The sequence below is a fragment of the Pristis pectinata genome, chromosome 6, assembly GCF_009764475.1.
Source record: "Pristis pectinata isolate sPriPec2 chromosome 6, sPriPec2.1.pri, whole genome shotgun sequence".
Lineage (NCBI taxonomy): Eukaryota > Metazoa > Chordata > Chondrichthyes > Rhinopristiformes > Pristidae > Pristis > Pristis pectinata.
In genome coordinates this window covers 25479619-25499544 of record NC_067410.1, presented here as the reverse complement: position 1 = coordinate 25499544, position 19926 = coordinate 25479619, and the positions used below count along the sequence as shown (strand labels likewise).

Below are 19926 nucleotides of genomic sequence, written 5' to 3'. Positions count from 1 at the left end.
AGATACATTAAGTGGACAAGTAATGAGGAAAATGTGAAGTCATCTATTTTGTCAGAAAACATTATCTAAATGGTGAGAGAGTTCAGAGTTCTGAAATGCAGAAGGATCCAGATGTCCTAGTTCAGCATTCACAAAAGGGCAGACTCATACCCCACTTAGCACTGCCCAAAATAGTGCTGATTCAACACAGTTCTTGGTCCTCCAATCTGAACACTCACAACAACGTACCATTGTATAAGGGCAGTAACCATCATTGATCTCATTAACGGAGAAATCTCTGGGAGGAGAGAGGGGAGAAAACAACTTCCAACGCATTCAACAGGTGATGATGAGGGAGACCACAGGATCCAGGTAGTCTGCCAACACATGGAGTAGGAGCTGCCAGTTCCCAGCAATGGCCTACATCTCAGCAGCGAATAGTTGCACTGACACATCCAACACCCACCCTCTTAGCCAGCATCTTGGATTAACACCAGGTTCCTGGCACCCAATTCCCAGCACAACAGCGAGGAGGTTCACACCAGGGTCATGAGTCTTTGGATCTCTCTTCCTCAAAAGGTGGTAGCAAAGTCTCCAAACACATTAAGGCAGAAGTAGCTAAATACTTGATCTTACTAAATGGCAGAGGAGGCTTGAGAGGCCAAGTGGCCTGCTCCTGCTCCTAATTCATATATAATCTAGAAACCACTGAACTGATGAAAACTTCAGCTTTTTATGAACTCTTGATTTCTACTCTCTTGACTCCTGATTGAAAGAGGTGTAACTGAGCTTTTATAACAAAATTAAGTTATAATTACTGCTGAAATACTTCACTGGCTCCAAAAAACTAATTTTTATTTGTACAATCTAATCCTAGTATAAGTAGATCAAAACTGCAAGATTTTGAAAATAATTGAAGTTTATATTTCAACTTTAACCTTAATTTCATCTGTATGTCTTAATTCTTATTTTGGTCCATTTTTAACAATTTTATGGTTAGAGTCATTTTTAATTCTTCGTTTGCTTACATGAAAACAATGCAATATGGTTTGCTGTATAGCCTTCCTGGCAATACCATATGACATCAGCTGCAGAGCATCACTGCTACTCAGCACTAGAGATGCCCTACAGCTGATGCCATAATGAAATTAACATTGGGAAAAGTGAAATCTGTAGCAGAGATTGCTGTATTCTTCTGAGCAGTATTTTCAGGTCAGCAGCAAGCATCATCACTTTGCTGCTGACTAAAAAATCTCAAGTGCTAAAATCCTCATTTTAAGTAACTCAAGCAGAAAACTGATTAACCAGCTGGAAGAATCATAGCAAATATAAAGATTGGTAATGGCACAGGAGGAATATGATTGGTAAATTGAGCTATTGCAAGAGGAAACAATTACCTACCCCTGCACACTAGTGCCAATATTTGTCAGAAATTCTTCCAGTTGTTGGGTCATGTGCTCAGAACCCATCTTAAAGAAGTTTATCTGAAAAAACAATTATAATAAATTAGTGTATTTAAGGAAAATCATCCAGCTAAAGATGTATATAAATTATTTTTCTTTATTTTGTGACATTATTTGCAAATTGTAACAAGAAAATAGGAACAGGAGTAGGCCATCAGGCCTGTCCAGACATTTACTATGTTCATAGCTGAACTATGCTGGCCTCAATACCTCTTTGTGCTATTTCTCCATACTCCTCTCTTCATCAATCTATCAAATATATATTAATCTACCTCCACTTTAATATTTCTAATGATCCAGCTTCCACCATCTCCCAGGACAGAAAATCCCAGAGATTCACCACCCTCAGAACCTTATAGTGGATCTAAGTCAAATTTATTCTTCACTCATCACTCACGTTGAATTACAGAACCATATGCAGCCACAATTGTTGTGACCAAACCAACAAATTTGATTAGTAAACAAGGAACTCTAACAATGTTCTTGAAGTGACAAGTCAAGAAAAGTGTCAGCGCAGTGCAGAGAAGCTTAAAGCCCTATTGTTTAAAAGCTGGGAGCATGATGGTGGCTTCTGCTGTGCTGTGATCCAAACTTGCTGTAACTCTGAGTAAACTGTTATTAACTGAGTAACTGATTAGCAATTATTTCAAGACTAAATCAAACCAATCATGGAATTAGACCAGGTATCCCTGGTCAGGATTGTTGCTACCACATCCAACATACCCAAATGTCAGACAAGTACCCAATACCATCAAACATCATGCAACACGTTTGAAATCTTCCCAACATAAATTAGGGCTGCCAGGTCCAGAAAACAAGTCTCATTTGACTGTCATAAGCAAAGAATAAGGAGCACAATCCATTGCATTCTACAGGATCATTTGAAGGGTCACTCAGCTCACAACTAGATATTTCACAAGAATTCCCTGGAGGTTGCTCACATGCCTACCCACATGTACAAACCGCCCTCAAACTAGCAAAGAGTGTATATTGAACAAACTACCAACAAATGAATTTAATTGGTGACTCCGTAGTCCCTCTACAAATGAGGAGCCTTCTGGTGCAGTCCAGTGGATACTGCGCCAAAGTAACCCACCCCTTCCCATACAGTTGGCCTACCTCCTACTCCTGGCAGCTTCTGCCTCGATGGAAGAAAAAGCAAGCAAGCATTTTATTGTACACATATAGGCTTCATCAATGTGTGTGGCAGGGGCTTAGGGGAGGGGGGAGAAATCAAATGTTTAATGAAAGGATGGTATAGGATGGGTCATGTACATGTGCATTTGAGTGTCAACATTAAAGGGAAGCATTTATAGTCCCATAGAGAACAATTTCACATATCTGATGGTGATGATATTCTTCCAACGTTGCTCCTTTGTACATGGGCTTTCCCTCCTGGTACATCATCCCATTCAACAGAACTTCAAAAACTCTCTCAGAGAACCTTGGTGCTCTCTCTACACCCTCTCTTTTCCATAGTAGCCATGTCTACCACTGCTGTCCTGCTACTGTAGGAAGTTCTACCATTAAGGGATGAAGCCCTTTCTCTGATTGGTGCACAGCAGAATGGTGGCAATTTAAGTAAATTGAGTGTTCCTGTCAGGCCCTTTTTAGTTTACAATTTAACACAACTTTTTGAGTACACTAACCTGTTGCAGCTAATCTCATAATATTTTGTGGAGATATCATTTGGCAGAGGCATTCCATGTAACATTGCTCCAGCACACAAAAAGGAGGAAATCCAGTATCTTAGTATATGAACCATGTCACCCCTGACCCTGAACTACTCAGCTGAAACATGAGATGACAAATACGACTGTTATGTTCACCTGAACTGGCTCTTGCTTTAACTGTATTTTTTTTAAGTGAAGCCACAAATGCTAAGAAACTCATGATTTTATTTGGAAAGTTAACAGCTTAAATAGGGATAAGAATCAAAAGAATAGTTTTAATTTCATGCTAACAGACCTGAGCTTGCATATAGCCTAGGAGAGGTTCTAGAAGTGCAATCTTTTTCTTGTACTGTAATGTGTTCAGGGCACAAAAGTAGTGCATCATGGTCTGGTGCTGCTTCTTTCTGGATGTGTACAAGTCTTCAGTTATTTCCATTTTTATCTGTTAGGAAAAAAATGTTTAAAAATAAGCCACACTTATTTAACTGCAAGCACATTGACTAGCAGAGAATGAATAAATTAACACCCTTGAGTAGAGGTATTTAAATATCTTACAGCTACATTATATTACAGTGAGTTCAGCTAAATATTATAACAATGTTTTCTAATTAGCAATCATAGAAATTAAACAAAAATATGGCTGCCATAAATGATGCAGCTGAATATAGAAAATGATTTTTCTGGAATGGAAAACAAAAGTAAATAGACAAACCTTTTCATTTTCCCTCCGTTTGGATAGTCTACTGTATTTGTTAATAGCCAGATCATGATCTGTGGAGTAAACAGATCAAGATATTTCAGCTACAATGATAAATTAGTAATTATAAATAAAGAATAAAAGCAAAAAGCTTCATTCCATTTCATGTGTATATTTCAATCATGAATTACTCCAGAAGTTAGTCATTTAAAGTCAAATTATGATGACAAAAGCAGCCATTTTAACATTGCACCAACTTTATATAAACAAAAAAATTTGCTTTTATAAAACGCATAATTTCTTGTCCTCTCTCCCCAATAATTACTGCACAGCCAAATTCTAGAAATGATTGGAGCCCTAAAAAAGTTATTTTTATATTGTCATAGAAAACAATGGCAATTTTCACCTAATGAACAGTTATAGCATAGCTTGTGTTAATCCCAAAGTAAACGTGATATATTCTTTAAAGGTTACTGTCTAAAAAAACTTACTTTATTGAATTTGCCCAACTACCTGATTTATCAGATATCTTGGGTAACTTATAGGTCAGTAGATTACCTGGCAAAATGGGCAAGGAAAACACGAAACAGTATATTTCCTATACAAATAGAGTGGAGTGGCATATTGATGGTGAGAGTAGGGGGAGGATGGAAATGCCAGGACCATCAAAGTTGGGGTGTGGGGGCAGGGTGGACAGGGTTGCCTGTAGACCTGGGGGGCTGGGGGTGTCATTTTAGTGCAATGATAGATGGTAGATGGTGGAGAGTCTAAGGATATAAGGAAGAAGCTTTTTTTTTTAAACCTTGCAGACTGCCCAGTTCAGTGCTGCAGAACAAAAACCGTGAAGGGTCTCGGCCCGAAACGTCGACTGTTTATTTCCCTCCATGGATGCTGCCTGACCTGCTGAGTTCCTCCAGCACTTTTTGTTTATTGTACAAAAACCACGTTGTCCCAGGAGAGCCCAGGTGCTCCCCACACAGTGTGGTTCAGGTTCCCCTGCAATTCACTGAAAGGAGCATTTCACAGAGAAATACATCATTCCTTGCGTCCCTGTTATGTCATTCTCCATGTCCCTGATGCTGAAAACAGATTAGGGTTGCAAGGGTGACTGATGATGGGAACAGCCTGGTTAGATTTTCTGAGTGATGTGAAATGAGCTGGAAACAGTTGTAAGTGTGTTTCATTCTGGAGAATAGTTAGAAGTTCCAGGTCGATATCTATTTCATGCAAATTCCCATCTTGTGATGTAAATATTACTGAAATTCAATGAAGAAAAGCTATTAAGAAAAGCGTAGCATTACTATTTTTGAATTGAAATTGATCGGTCCTCTGTCAAGTACATCTCCATGGTTCAAGACTGCATAACTCAAACTGGCATGCCAATGATACAAAGTCAATTCACAAAATAAAAATCATATAAATGCTTTGAGGCTTGTCAGGGAAAAATGAGTAGGTTCTTGTCCTTTATGAAACTGCACAGTTATTCATGTTGATGCTAAGTACACAATGAAAAAAGATCTTTGTTAAGGATTTAAAAATCAAGGTGATCATAACTGAAATGACACTCACCATGACTAGCTATAGCAAAGACTTCATTTAGGGTCAACATTTCTGCAAATAAAGAAAACATTATTGGTGAAAGGAATTGATCATAGCTTGACTGCTTTTATTCCTGCTTATTATGTATTACATTGTTACTATGGTAACATTTTTATTTCTCAATCATAAATTCAAAGGTTTAAACTCCATATTAGAATTTGAGCATGGTTCAATGTAGCACTGAAGAGGTGCTGTATTATTGAATGCAAGATCTATCAGATGAGATCTTTCAGATTAAACAACTATAAATTATACTGTACAAGTGCATCTGCTCCATCTCATATTTCCATTTCATTCTTTCAGATGAACATAGACTTGATATCTTAATGAAATATCCACATACAGAAACATTTTCCAATTTTAAATGTTTGCATTTTGCTTAGACACGTAACCAGATAAGTGCAGGAGATAATTATTACCATTGAATATGGTACATGCAATTTTCATACCTTTTAGATCTTTTTCCTTAAACTGTGTAATGGGGAACATCATGGCATCAGCTAGTTGTGTTGAGAGTACAGCGTGGCAGGAACTGAGCTAAAAGACAACAGGAAAATATATTCTCCAAAAAAAAATACAAGAATCTAACAACTTCCTTAAACTTAGCTTTCCATACTAACTAAACAAAGCATTAAAAAGTTTCAAACAATCTGGTGATTGCAGAAAAAATATATAGCATTAAATTCTAGACTGTGTTCACTGACTTAATTCAGATGCCAGCTAAGGCACATTTATTTATTGTTTTAGCATGGGTTTATGTTATTGCTCTCCAGGAACCGATTTTTCCCGGGTTTGGGTGCAGGAACAAAATTGATAGCCCCAAAGCTACAAAGCAAGCTGATCACATCCTATGGTTTTAACATTTAGAATGACCATTAACCTCAAACACTGCATAGTGCCCTGACTCTGGAAAATTGATGTAAGGTAAGGAAACAAAAAGAAAGAATAAAGTTGGGTTTTTCTACTTCAAGCAAAAAATACAACATCGTCATGAAGACTCGTACACATCAGTGAAATTTTATGCCACATTTATCATGTCAAAAATGACTGCCAAATCAAATCCTCCCTTCAGGCACTATGTCCATAGCCCTGCAATTTACAACTCTTCAAATGCACATCCAAGTCCTTTTAAATGTGATGAGAAGTTCTGCCTCTACCACCCTTTCGGGCAGTGAATTCTAAACTTCCACCACATGCTATGTAGATTACTGATTTTTTTTATATAAATGTCACCTCAGCCTCCTCTATTCCAAATAAGACAACTTCAGTCCACCTAATATTTCCTTATTACATATTTTTTTTCTTATACTGCAACATTTTCACAAATATCCTCTGGATCCTCTCTAATGCAAGGAGAACTCAAACTGCAGTTGTTGTATACGGTTCTAGCACACTCGCCCTGCTCTTGTATCATATGCCTCAGCTAATAAAAAACATCTAAAATACATTTAAACCCTTTTATCAATCTTGCTACCTTTAAGGATTTGTGGGTCCCTCTAGCCCTCCACATCTTTCAGCATCCTTCCATGGCTTGCTGCCTCCCCGCAAATGAATTACCATACATCTTTCTGACTGCTTTATATTTGCTACTTTTGTACCCAACAGAGCAAACCATTTACATCCTCTTGCAGTCTGAAGCTTTCCTCCTCACAACAACCGTATGGCCAATTTTTTTTTCATCATTTACAAATTTCTTTCAACACATCCCATGTTTAAGTCTATATCATTAATGTATACTTATAAACTGAAAGGACCTGTGGACACACTCTGGAAACAGCCTTGCAGTCACAATATTCAAATCTATTCTATACTTTGTCATAACTACAATAAAAGTTATTCTGCTTTTATCCTATGCTATTATGAAATTTAACAGAGGATTCTACAATGAATTAACATTTTTAATGGATCATACATGTATACAATGGCAAAATGATAAAAGAAAGAAGTAGAAATATTGTTTGATGGTCAATTGCATGTTGATGGCATTAAATTTAGAATCTTTGCTCTGAATTTGTCATCACTTTCATGAATATATAGACATGTATATGTTTATTAAAAAAAGTATGTTTAACATCCAACTGTTAAAGAACATACTAAAAATATTAACAAATTAACAGTTAGCTTCGCATCTCCACTTAAACTAGTAAGAAGCTAAGTCAGGTTCAACATCCCATGTACATAAGCAAAGCACCTTTTCAGAAAATCCCAAATGCAATTGGTATCTCACCTTTGAAACCATTGCTGTAAAATTTGACAGCAATTAACCATTAACTGATGCTAGTTGTTTTCTTAAAACCCATTAATACTGAATTGCTTGGTTAGTACAACCAACTGACATGTTGAGCCCCGATTGAAATAATCTGAGTTAATACTTACTTCATCTATCACTTGTGCAAACTGCTGTAAGGTGGAGGTCATGACCTCATCATCACCACCAAGGGGGAATTGCTATATAAAATGAAAGAAAATTAACCAGAAACTAAAACAGAAGGAATATATCGGCAAGAAAGAATCAAATTTTGTTGCCTGTATTTCATTATTTTTTCCTTCTTTATCTTACTGCCTTGGCCACTGAAAGGTATTGATAGGAACTCTTGAACTGTATGCCAGCAACATAAATTAGAAGGAAAACATAAAAATGATTTTGAAGTAAATTACAAATGCTTTTCAAATTTTGGACCCTAATACTGGCATTTATTGTGTAGACAAAATACTGAGAAAAACCTAAAAACTAGAATTGTATGATTCTACCATTATGCAGACCACTTTAGTATCTCAGACAGAAGGTTGTAGATTCAAGTCCCATGCAAGAAACTTTTACTCACAAACCTAGGCCAACACATGCAATGCAATGTGGAGGTAGTGCAGTTCTATCGGAGGTGCTGCTCCCTATTGAATAAAATGTTAAACCAAAGATCTGTCTGCTCCCTTGCAAGGTGTAAAAGATCATATAGCACTATTCTGAAAAAGGGGAGGGTGGGGATAGGGCTCCTTCATGTGTGGTTGGTATTTATCCCACAGATATTCCGGTCATTTTTATAGTACTCTTTGTGGGAACTTGTTCTGCAATTCCCTCGTTGCAGCAGTGACCATAACTTGCGATAAACTGTACTCTATGTGTTGTAAAGTGCTCTGGTACATCTTTAGTTTAAGAAACATTCTATGAATGCATTCCCTCTCATTTTTTCTCTCAATAATGAAATACAGGCAATAAAATATTTTAATATAAAACTACTGAAACAGAGGCAGAAAGAAATACAAACAAGGAGCTATGCAGTGGAGCAAATGAGAAACAATAATCCTGTTGCAACTGTGAATTAGCCAGTTCAATCTGCATACTCAAACCAAAATGGTCTTACTTTTAATCTGGAATATCCATTTCTTTACCTACATTGAAAAACAACAACTTTTTCAATGCAAACAAATTTTCAGAATAGGAACATTAGTATTAAGCTTTCAGAGATACATTACAAGGTAGCATCCCCTTAAGTATCCAACTGATGATGTTGGCATTAACTTCTTCCTTGAGAACTAATATGATAAATTCTGTCACGAGTTCCCTGCACACTTAACAAGGAAATCAGTCCATCAGGATAATAAAGTTACTGTAAATACTTTGAATCATTTTTGACATATTTAATGCTATTATACTTTAAAACTCCATTTTCTGTTATCATTTACACTAATTTAGGATTGGATCTGAATAGCTTTTGATGAATCACTTCTGATTCACCAACTGAGACCTTTGAATTACAGAACTGGTGTTTCCAAGCACATGCCACTTACTATTTCATGATTAATCTCTTAAATTGTCAAATCATCAAAGTTTATGGGGTCCTTCTGGGGTACTCAGTGCTTCTGAGTCTGTGCCAGATCTTTCCTGGCAGAATCTAAAGCCTAATCTCATTGCTCCTTGGTCTCCCATTTTTCCTGCACGTTCTGCTTCGAAATTTTCCCAAACAGTAGAAACAAAGCTGTTTGCCACTTAAACTACTCCTTTTGGCAAAGCATACTGTGCTCCAATAGCTTGATAAAGAAATATCTCAACCTCTCATCTCATTCACAATTTTAGTGGAATATTGATTTTCCAATCAGAAGAGTTCTGTTTCTTCACACTATCATTAGCCATTTAAGTCATAATTTTAAGAATCTCTATTCAATTTATCTTTTGATTTCTCTACCTCTTTGGAGTTTCCTTATTTGCATTTCTTATAGTTGCCCTATGATGCTATGGCATTATTCAAATTAATCTATAGTTTAATCTTTTGTTTTCTATAATTGTCATCCTACAAAACAATCTCAAACATCAGTGACTTTAAAAATATTGCTGACAAATTTTGCTGTGGTCATTTCCTTCAATGTATTTTTACCTGCTGTTTGTATTCCTTGAGTAATTTGGAAGTTAGATGTGTTGCTGTGCTCAATTCATTCTGAAAAAACAAATACAGATCACAATAAGCTGCAGACTTTTCTCCCTTGCATTAAAGGAGGTGATGACTTTTGATAGGACAGGCATTCTCTGATAGATTACCTAATTTCAAAATACTCAAAACTATTCCATATTCCCTGACAACATAGGAGGAGGATATTTCAACTCAAGAATCAATGTGGCAGAGCAATCCCATTCCCCCCAAAATTTACCCTGTAACCTATTCTCACATGCTCCTATTTTTCATTTACCAGCCAATGTTTTTATTTGCTCATTCATTATCATGGATGGCAAATCATACCAGGCAAGCTTAGAAGCAGAAAATCCCAAACCAGCTTTATTTGACTGACCAGGACACCACAAATGACACAGGTCAACATTTGATACTGATGTGGGTTTTCCAATGTTAGATTCTTGTATTCAAGTATAGCTATTTATTTGCCAAATGCCACATGCACTAACCTAAATGTCCTCCTGATTAAGATCAAATGTAGACTCAAAGCAGATTTCCACAATTCTGTACAGTTTAGGGTCACAATCAATAATATCTTTGACAAATATGTCCAAATAGAAGCTCTAACCCTAGTAAAACACAATGATCCTACAAATCACAAGAGGTTTGGATCTTCCATACAAGTAGAGAATATTTTCCACCACTCTGCCTCTTCATGCACTATCACCTTCAAAATTATTTTTATTTCTACTTTTCCTAAAACATTAATAGACATAACGTGGATTCTTCCATGTAAGATATTTAGAGCAAGAGCAAAATCACATGAATATTTACATACAGACAATGAACTTCAATGCAGCACACAGACTAAACATGAGAAATCATATGTAACAACAAAACATTTTAATCTTCACTTCTCAAAATGGATCAAAAGCTTGGAAGAATACTGTCTTTAGTGGTTACTGAAAAATATAAAAACCCAGATAGTGTACCAGATAGCCAATTGAGACTTTGATGCTAAAAAGCTGGATCTATTGGAGATATTGGACATTTTTTTAAAATCTTATTTACAGCGTGGTAACAGGCCCTTCCGGCCCAACGAGTCCGCGCCGCCCATTTTAAACCCCCAAATTAACCTACCCAAACGTCTTCAGAATGTGGGAGGAAACTGGAGCACCCGGAGGAAACCCACGCAGACACGGGAGAACACACAAACTCCTTACAGACAGCGACAGGAATCAAACCCCGATCGCTGGCGCTGTAATAGCGTCGCGCTAACTGCTACGCTACCGTGCTAAGTATGCATTTCATATATAAACAATCATTTCACTGAAATACTTCTTGCAAAGCTCTCCACCTTATCACAGGCATTCCTTTTCTTCTCAGTACTCCTCCCTCTTCTCTGTACCTTAAAATATATTTGATTTTTAACTTTTCCGAGTTCTGATGAAAAATCGTTGACCTGAAATGTTAACTCTGTCTCCCTTTCTACAGATGCTGCCTAACCTGCTGAGTAGTTCCAACATTTTCTGTACTTATTTCAGATTTCCAGCATCAGCAGCATTTTTGTAAAGGTTTGTCATTCTATTCCAGGGTACACATTTTATTCTGTGCTGATCTCCAGTTTCTGATAACCTTGTCTGATAACTTATAACCATACCTGTGCATTGTAAATCCGCTTCATGGCATTATAAAGTTGGCTGGTGTAATTTGAGACTGCAGCAGCATCTTCTTCAAACACTCCCAGCAGTGAACGTGTCTGTTGGAAATTAAAATAAGTTTGAAAAATGGATATATGGATATCTTTTGAATGTTTAACTTACACAAGTTAATCATGTACTTAATGTTTCTACATCAATGAAGTAATAACAGTGCAGGTGAATTGCTTGATGTTAGTAAACCATACATGCACCGTCTCCTCTAATAGGGAACAGCCAAGTGGGGATTGAAAGTTAAGTACCAGAAACGTAATTAGAATCAGCTGAAGAATCAACTTATTTCAAATTTTTTGAACTAAAAGAAATGCTGCACTGTCAAATGTATCATTTTTCAGATCTTAAACGGTTCCAATGCACTCTTCAAAAAGCAGGGCATTCACTTGTTTCCTGAACAACATTTATCCTTGGATCAGCATCCAAGCAAATCAACTACACATTTAATTAATAGTTCTTTTAGGAGATATAAGGTGCAAATCACTTTGTTTGCTGCACTACAGCAATGGTACTTCAATGATTATAAAGTGTCTTCAGATATCCTCAGATTGTGAAAGATAAATACTAATTAACTTGTTTCTTCCCTACAATTCAATTGTCCTCTGCTAAATTTGTAAGATGATTGGAAACTTGCAATCCAAGAACATTAAAACCTTTCCAGCAAATCTTCATCCATAATCTCCAGGAGTGTTCACAGCACCAATATAATACAAAGCAGCAGCCTTTTTTGTCCTCTCAGGCCACCAGTAAAACCAAAATGTATTTCTGGAATTCTTGACATACCATATTATTCCAACACTTACTGCTAATGGAAGATTTCAGTCATTGTAAGAGTAGCAATTCCATATTGCAGAAATGTCTGATGAAGGATCCTAGACCCGAAATGTCAACTGTTTCTCCTTCGACATATGCTGACTAACCTGCTGTTTGCAGCATTTTTTATTATTATTTCAGATTTCCAGCATTTGCAGTTTTTTTTTCAATATCCACAAATGCTGTATACATGGATCAAAATCACAGATACTGAAAACATGAAGCATATCAATCATTAACAATATAGAGCAAAATTTATAATCCTTGCATGCATTGTACTGCTGCCACAAAACAACAAATTTCACAACATACAAGTCAGTGATAATAAACTCAATTTTGATTAATCCTTTGTCAGAACTAGTATGCATGTAGATATCAGGCAAGGACAGGTCAACCCTTGGTTGTGATATTCTCCTTCCTTTACCGCACGAGGAAATGAGATTCTGGGATTGTGCATTTAACGCTCCTGACGGAAGTTGACTTTCAAATAAAGGAAAGTAAATGGATGATACCCTGAAATATCTTGGGGAGGTAAAGGGAGAGAAGATAAAGAATTCCTAAAATGTGGACAGAGAACTTCCTAAATCAGTATGCTTCAAGGTTACTGAGGAATGAAACTAGCTTTGAGGAATGAAATAGGGTTTGCAGTGTGCTTCAGTGGGAGAATGACTGGGTAATAGTGATTATATAATTAGATTTAAAACATTAATGGAAAGGGATGAAGAAAAAAAAACTGATAAAAAATATCCAACTGGAAAAAACCAGTTTCAGCGATTGGAGAAGAAATTTAGCACAACTATAATGGAAGCAGAGATTAGCTAGCAAGCCTTCAAGACAGAAATGCTCTGGGCACAAACCTATATTTCTACGAGCGGGAAGATGGGGCTAGAAGTCCCTTGATGAGAAAAGGTAAAAAAAAGAACTGAAAGGAGCTTTGGACAAATATCAAGCAAAGAATAAAGGGAAAAAACAGGCAGAAAACAGAAAGGAGACGCGAGTGACCACAGATATTGGAATCTGGAGCAAAAAATAAACTGCTGGAAGAACTCAGTGGGTCAAGCAACAAATGTGGAGGCAAAGAGATGGCTGATGTTTCAAGACCATGCAACATGACTGAAAGTGCAGAGAGAAAGTAGCCAGTATGCAGAAATGAGGTGGAGGGGGATGAAACAGAGGCTGGTAGGTGATAGGTGGAACCAGATGGTGGAAGCGGAGGAATGATGGGCAGAAGGAGCTAATTGGGGAAGAGGGAGGGGGGCGGGAAGTGTTGTGACAGAGACTGGCAGTGGTAGATAGAACAAGGGGAAGATGATGGGCAGATGATACTTGGTGAAGAAGGGGGAGGGAACAGGAAAAGTGAACCAAGGGAGAAGTAACCCAGGTAGATAGGTTGTAGGTGCTGAGCAAATGGAAACAGGTGGGAGAGGGTAATGAGTCTTGGTAATGAGGGGAGAGGGATGGAAAATGTGAACAGAGGGGAAGAGAACCTAGGTGGACCAGTGGGAGTGGAGAAGGAACACAGGAGGTGTAGTTACCTGAAATTGGAAAATTCAGTCTTCATACCGTTCAATTGTTGGCCACAATTGAGGTTTTATTCTTTTAGTTTGCGTTGGGCCTCACTGTGACAGTGGAGAAGGCCAAAGACAGAAAGGTTGGTGAGGGAGTGGGAAAAGGAGTTGAAATAACATACAACCAGAAACTTAAGATGGCCATTGCGGACAGAACAGTTTATCTGCAAAATGATTTCCTAGTCTATGCTTGCTCTCGCTGATATTGAGGAGGCCACATTTGGAACACCAAACGCAATACACCAAGTTGGAGGAGCTGCATGTTTATCTCTGCCTCACCTGGAAGAGCTGTTTAGGTCCCTGAATAGTGAGCAGGTGAAGTGATAAGTGTTGCACCTCCTCTGGTTGCAGGGGAAAGTGCCAGGAAAAGGAAAGGAGTCGATGGGAAGAGATAAGTGAACAAGGGAGTTATGAAGATTGCATTCTCTGCAGAAAACAGAAAGGGGGGGGGGGGAATGAGAGAGGAAGATGTGAGGATGGAATTCTGTTGGAGCTGCTGGAAATAGTGAAGGATGATATACTGGATGCAGAGGCTAGTGGTGGTGGTGAGGACCAAGGGGACTCTATCTCTGTTCTGTCTGGGAAGCCGGAGGGGGTGGGGTGGGGTGGGGGGAGGAATGATGAAAGCATGCATTTGGGAAATGGAGGGTGTGTAAGAGCTCCATCAACTACGGCAGAAGGGGAGGCACATTTCCAGAAGATTGAGGACACTTCAGAAGTCCTAATGCGAAAAGCCTCACCTTGAGAACATGTGTGGCAGAGATGGAGAAACTGAGAAATGGGGATGGTCCTTACGGGAAACAGGGTGGAAGCCAAGGTGTAGTCGAGGTAGCCGTGGGTCTCGGTGGATTTATCGTAGATACTGGTGGCTAGTTTGTCTCCTGAAATGGAGACAGAGAGATCCAGAAAAGAAAGAGAAGAGGGATAATCCGGGTGAATTTGAGGGCAGGGTGAAAGTTGGGGGCAAAGATGATAAAATTGACAAGTTCTGCAAAAGTGCAGAAAGTAGTACCAATCCAGTCCTCGATGTAGCGGAGAAAGATTTGGCATGGGGTGCTAGGGTACGTTTGGAACAAGGGCCATTCCACTTAGCCAACAAAACAAAAACAGGTGTAGCTGGGGCTCATGCAAGTGCTTATGCAAGTGCTTATGGCTACATTTTGGACATGTAGAAAGTAGGAAGAATCTGAAGAGTTTCTTGAGGGCAAGAACAACTTCTGCCAGGCAGATGAGAGCTTTTCATGGAGGGAAACCGCTTGGGTCTTTGTTCCTGAAGGAAGTGGAGGGCCACAAGATGGGGGATAGAGATATACAGAGACAAGATATCCATGATAAAGATGAGGCAGTTGAGACCACGGAATTGGATGTTATCAAAATGGGGGAGGGCATGAGAAATATCCCAGATATGGTTGGGAAGGGACTGGACAAGGTGAGACAGGATGGAGTCAAAGTATGAAAAGATAAGTTTGGAGGGGCAGGAGTAAGCAAGAACAATGGGTCTACCAGGGCAGTCCTATTTGTGGACCTTAGATTAGAAGCGGGCAATGTGGGACTGGGGTACTATCAGGCTGGAGGCGGTGGAGGGGCGACCTCCTGATGTGATGGAATCTGTAATGATTCAGGAGACAGTTCAGAAAACACAGGAGAAAATTTTAAGTAAAGGGAAGGGAAATTAAACGTATAGCAGGTTACGTAAAAGGGAAAACAAAATTCATCTACTAAACAAACAAAAATGCTGACGGGAAGAGCCAATTACATGCTAAAAAGGAACAATCCTTGTGAAGGCAAAGGACATGACTAAGGTACAGGTATGTTGATTCAGTCTCCACAATTGAAGATGAAGAAAATATACAGTGGAGAAAGGGATGTAGAATATTGCAACGGGGAAGGTGTTATAGAAATACAAGAGATAATAAAAACAGATAAAGGAGAGCCTAGATAATCCTATTGCCAGGTAGGTTATTAAGTAACCTGGTAAGTTAAACAAGTCACCAGATCCAGAAGCATGTATCCTTGGTTGTTGAGGGAACTAGGTTGTTGACAGAAGAAAATCTGATCATAATCTTTCAATTTTACTTGGCTAAGGGAATGTTGCTGGAGGGCATTAAATGTATACATTAATATTCAAACAAAAATGACTAACTCTAGAAAATACAGATCAATAACTCTAATAATGTGAAAAACAAATCAGAGACTATTGTCGAAGACATTAGGAGAATCATGAATTAATAAAAGGGCATGTTGCGAAGAGGACATTTAGACTCTGCAACAAGATAAGATTTCTTTATTAGTCACAGGTACATCAAAACACACAGTGAAATGCATCTTTGCGTAGAATGCTCGAGAAGCAGCCTGCAAGTGCCGCCACTTCCAGCACCAACATAGCATGCCCACAACTTCCTAACCCGTACGTCTTTAGAATGTGGGAGGAAATCGGAACACCCAGAGGAAACCCATGCAGTCAAGGGGAGAACGTACAAACTCCTTACAGACAGTGGCCAGAATTGAACCCGGGTCGCTGGCACTGTAATAGCGTTACGCTAACCACTACACTACCGTGCCTGCCTAGGTAGGTTGAGTGACTGGGCAAAAACTTGGCAAAAGGAGCAAGATATAGGAAAATGTAGGAAAACGTGAGGTCAGTAAGAGGAATCAAAATACAGAAATTGTAAATAAGTGAACTACAAAGGGATCTAGGTGTTCTTGTACTTGAATTGTTGTTACTATTGGTATTGGTTTATTATTGTCACTTGTACCAAGGTACAGTGAAAAACTTGTCTTGCATACCGATCGTACAGGTCAATTCATTACACAGTGCAGCTACATCGAGTTAGTACAGAGTGCATTGATGTAGTACAGGAAAAAACAATAACAGTACAGAGTAAAGTGTCACAGCTACAGAGAAAGTGCAGTGCAATAAGGTGCAAGGTCACAACAAGGTAGATCGTGAGGTCAGAGTCCATCTCATCGTATAAGGGAACCGTTCAATAGTCTTATCACAGTGGGGTAGAAGCTGTCCTTAAGTCTGGTGGTACGTGCCTTCAGGCTCCTGTATCTTCTACCTGATGGAAGAGGAGAGAAGAGAGAATGACCTGGGTGGGTGGGGTCTTTGATTATGCTGGCTGCTTCGCCAAATCAGCGAGGGGTAAAGAGTCCAAGGAGGGGAGGCTGGTGTCCGTGACATGCTGGGCTGTGTCCACAACTCTCTGCAGTTTCTTGTGGTCCTGGGCAGAGCAAATGCCATACCAAGCCATGATGCATCCAGATAGGATGCTTTCTATGGTGCATTAATAAAAGTTGGTGAGTGTCAAAGGGGCCAGGATTGTATAGGATATTGGTGAAGCCACACCTGGGGTACTGTGCATTGTTTGAGTTACCTTATTAAAGAAAGGATATGGTAGCACTGGAGACATGCAAAAAAAATTCACTAGGCTAATTCCTGGATGAGAGATCTGTCCAATCATGTGCAGCTAAAAAAGATGGATCTGTATTCTTTGGAGTTTAGAAGAATAAGGGGTGAACTTATTCAAACACACAAAATCTTAAGGGGGCAATAATATGGTTGATGTTGAAACATTTCCACTAATGGGAGAGTCTTGGACAAGGGAACGGTTACAAGATAAGGGAGCAATAATTTAAAACAGAGATGCTTCTTCTCACATGGTGTGGTTATTCTGTGGAATGTTTTACCGCAGAAGGAAGCATCATTGGAGGTGTTTAAAGAGGAGGTTCATAAATTTTAGAAAGCTAAGGGAATTCAGAGCTCGGAGGAACTGGCACAGAAGATGTCAAGATGGTGGGGTTACTTGACTAGAGGAGCTGGGTGACCTGCTCCTGCTCCTATTTCTCATGTTCTTGAAGGAATAGCAGAGGGTTGTTGATGGCAGTGCAGTAAATATTGAATACATAATCTTTCAAAAGATTATTTGCTAAGTTATGGCAGGCTTACTTGGAATATGAAAGCACATGGATACAGAGGAAGTTCATTAACATTCAACCAGAACTGAAGTATTTCATGGCAAGAAACCCACTTGTGAGCTCCTTCTGACAAGTGGGTTGATAACTAGAGTTTACAGATTTAAAATAACTGGAATAAGAACCTGAGGGAAAATTAGGAGAAATTATTTCACAGAGAGTTATGATGATTTGGAACACAGCGTTAAGAGCTGGAAGAATCAGACAGAAACTTTTACTATGCAATTGGGCATGTATTTGCAGAGAACTAATTTTTATGCTCATGCAGAGAAAGCTGGGGTTTGAGGCAAAATCTATTCTTGAAGGCCTGAATGGACCACTTCTGTGATATAAAATTCCATTATTCTTTACTAAATAGTACCCAAGAAGTGAATCTGACATCAAGGGTTTATATCATGAGAGAAAATGGAGGAGACTTTTTAAAATCTAGTGGTATCAGAAAGCTGCTAGATTGCTCAAAACACTAAGTAGTATGTTCAACAGATGATGTATCTGAACTGAAGCCTTCTTTTTAGCATAAATATATATTTCTACTGTAGCTTACTACAGAATGATAGATTTCTCTCAAGATATGCCTAACACGCAATGAAATGCTTTAGATATGTTACCTCAAATGCCACAGCGAGTTTGTACACAATACTGCCCCATGGAAATATATGGCCAGATAATCCGTTTCTGATGATATTGGTTGAGGGCTAAATGTTGACTCGGGCATCAAAGAGAACTCACTAACTTCTTCACACTAGTGGCATGGGATCTTTTAGATCCACTGGAGAGAACAGGTGGATCAGTCATAGAGTTACATAGCACAGAAACAAGCCACTTGGCCCAACTCACCCATGCTAACCAAGTTGTCTACCAGAGCTAGTGTGTTTGGCTCATATCTCTCTAAACCTTTCCTTTCCATTTACCTGTCTAAGTGCCTTTTGATCATTGTAATTGTACCTACCTCTGGCAGCTTATTTCATATACATTTTGTGTGAAAAAATTGCCCCTCAGGTCCCTTTTAAATCTTTCCCTCTCACCTTATACCTATGCTCTCTAGTTTTAGACTCCCCTACCATGGGAAAAAAGACTGTAATCATTCACCTTATCTATGCCTCTCATAATTTTATATACCACTAAGGTCACCCCTCAGCCTCCTATGCTCCAGGAAGAAAAAAGGTTCCAGTCTATCCAATGTCTCCTTATGACTCCAGCCCTCCAGTCTAGGTAACACCCTTGCAAATCCTTTCTACACCCTTTAATTCATAGTCCAGCTTAATTACATCCTTCCTATAGCTGGGTGACTAGAATTGCACACAATACTCCAAGTGCAGTCTCACCAACAACTTGTACAATTGCAACATGATATCCCAACTTCTGTACTCAAACACATTCTTCATCACCCTGTCCATCTGTGTCTCCACTTTCAGGGAACAGTGTACTTGTATCCCTAGGTCTTTCTGTTCTACTACACTCTCCAGGACACTACCATATACTGTGCAAGTCCTGCCCTGGCTGAACTTACATCTCACACATGTCCAAGTTAAATTCCATCTGCCACTGTTTGGCCCACTTCCCCAGGTGATCTAGATCCCATTGTAATCTGATATAACGCTCTTCACAATCCACTATACCACTAGTTTCAATGTCATCCACAAACTTACTAACCACACATTCTCATCCAAATCATTAATATATGACACCATTGGTCACAGGACTCCAATCTGAAAACCCCTCCACTTCCACCCTCTGACTCCTTTCACTGCCAATTTTGCATGCAAATGGCCAGATTACCCTGGATCCCAAATGATCTAATCTTCCTGACTAGCCTGCCATGAGGGACGTTGTCAAAGGCCTTGATAAAGTCCATGTAGACAACATCCACCACCTTGTCCTCATCAATCCTCTTCGTCACCTCTTCAAAGAAACTCAATCAAATTTGTGAGATATGATTTCCCATTCACAAAGCTACACTGACTATCCCTAATCAGTCCTTCCCTTTCCAAATGCTGGTAGATCCTGTTGTTCAGAATCCCCTTCAGTCATTTTCCCGCCACTGATGTCATAGGGTCATAGAGTC

The 19926-nt window shown here is 38.9% G+C and overlaps 1 protein-coding gene across 1 annotated transcript in view; it reads right to left on the bottom strand.

Moving 5' to 3' along the window:
* The window catches only part of appl1 (adaptor protein, phosphotyrosine interaction, PH domain and leucine zipper containing 1), a 54508-nt gene that overhangs the window by 30703 nt on the left and 3879 nt on the right, over positions 1-19926 (bottom strand). Inside the window, exons 2-9 of the mRNA XM_052018761.1 lie at positions 11454-11552; positions 9782-9841; positions 7788-7859; positions 5861-5948; positions 5382-5423; positions 3828-3886; positions 3411-3557; positions 1381-1463 (exon numbers count right to left, since the gene is read on the bottom strand). Of these exons, the coding sequence (XP_051874721.1) occupies positions 1381-1463; positions 3411-3557; positions 3828-3886; positions 5382-5423; positions 5861-5948; positions 7788-7859; positions 9782-9841; positions 11454-11552 (650 nt within the window). The remainder of the gene's footprint in view (positions 1-1380; positions 1464-3410; positions 3558-3827; positions 3887-5381; positions 5424-5860; positions 5949-7787; positions 7860-9781; positions 9842-11453; positions 11553-19926) is intronic.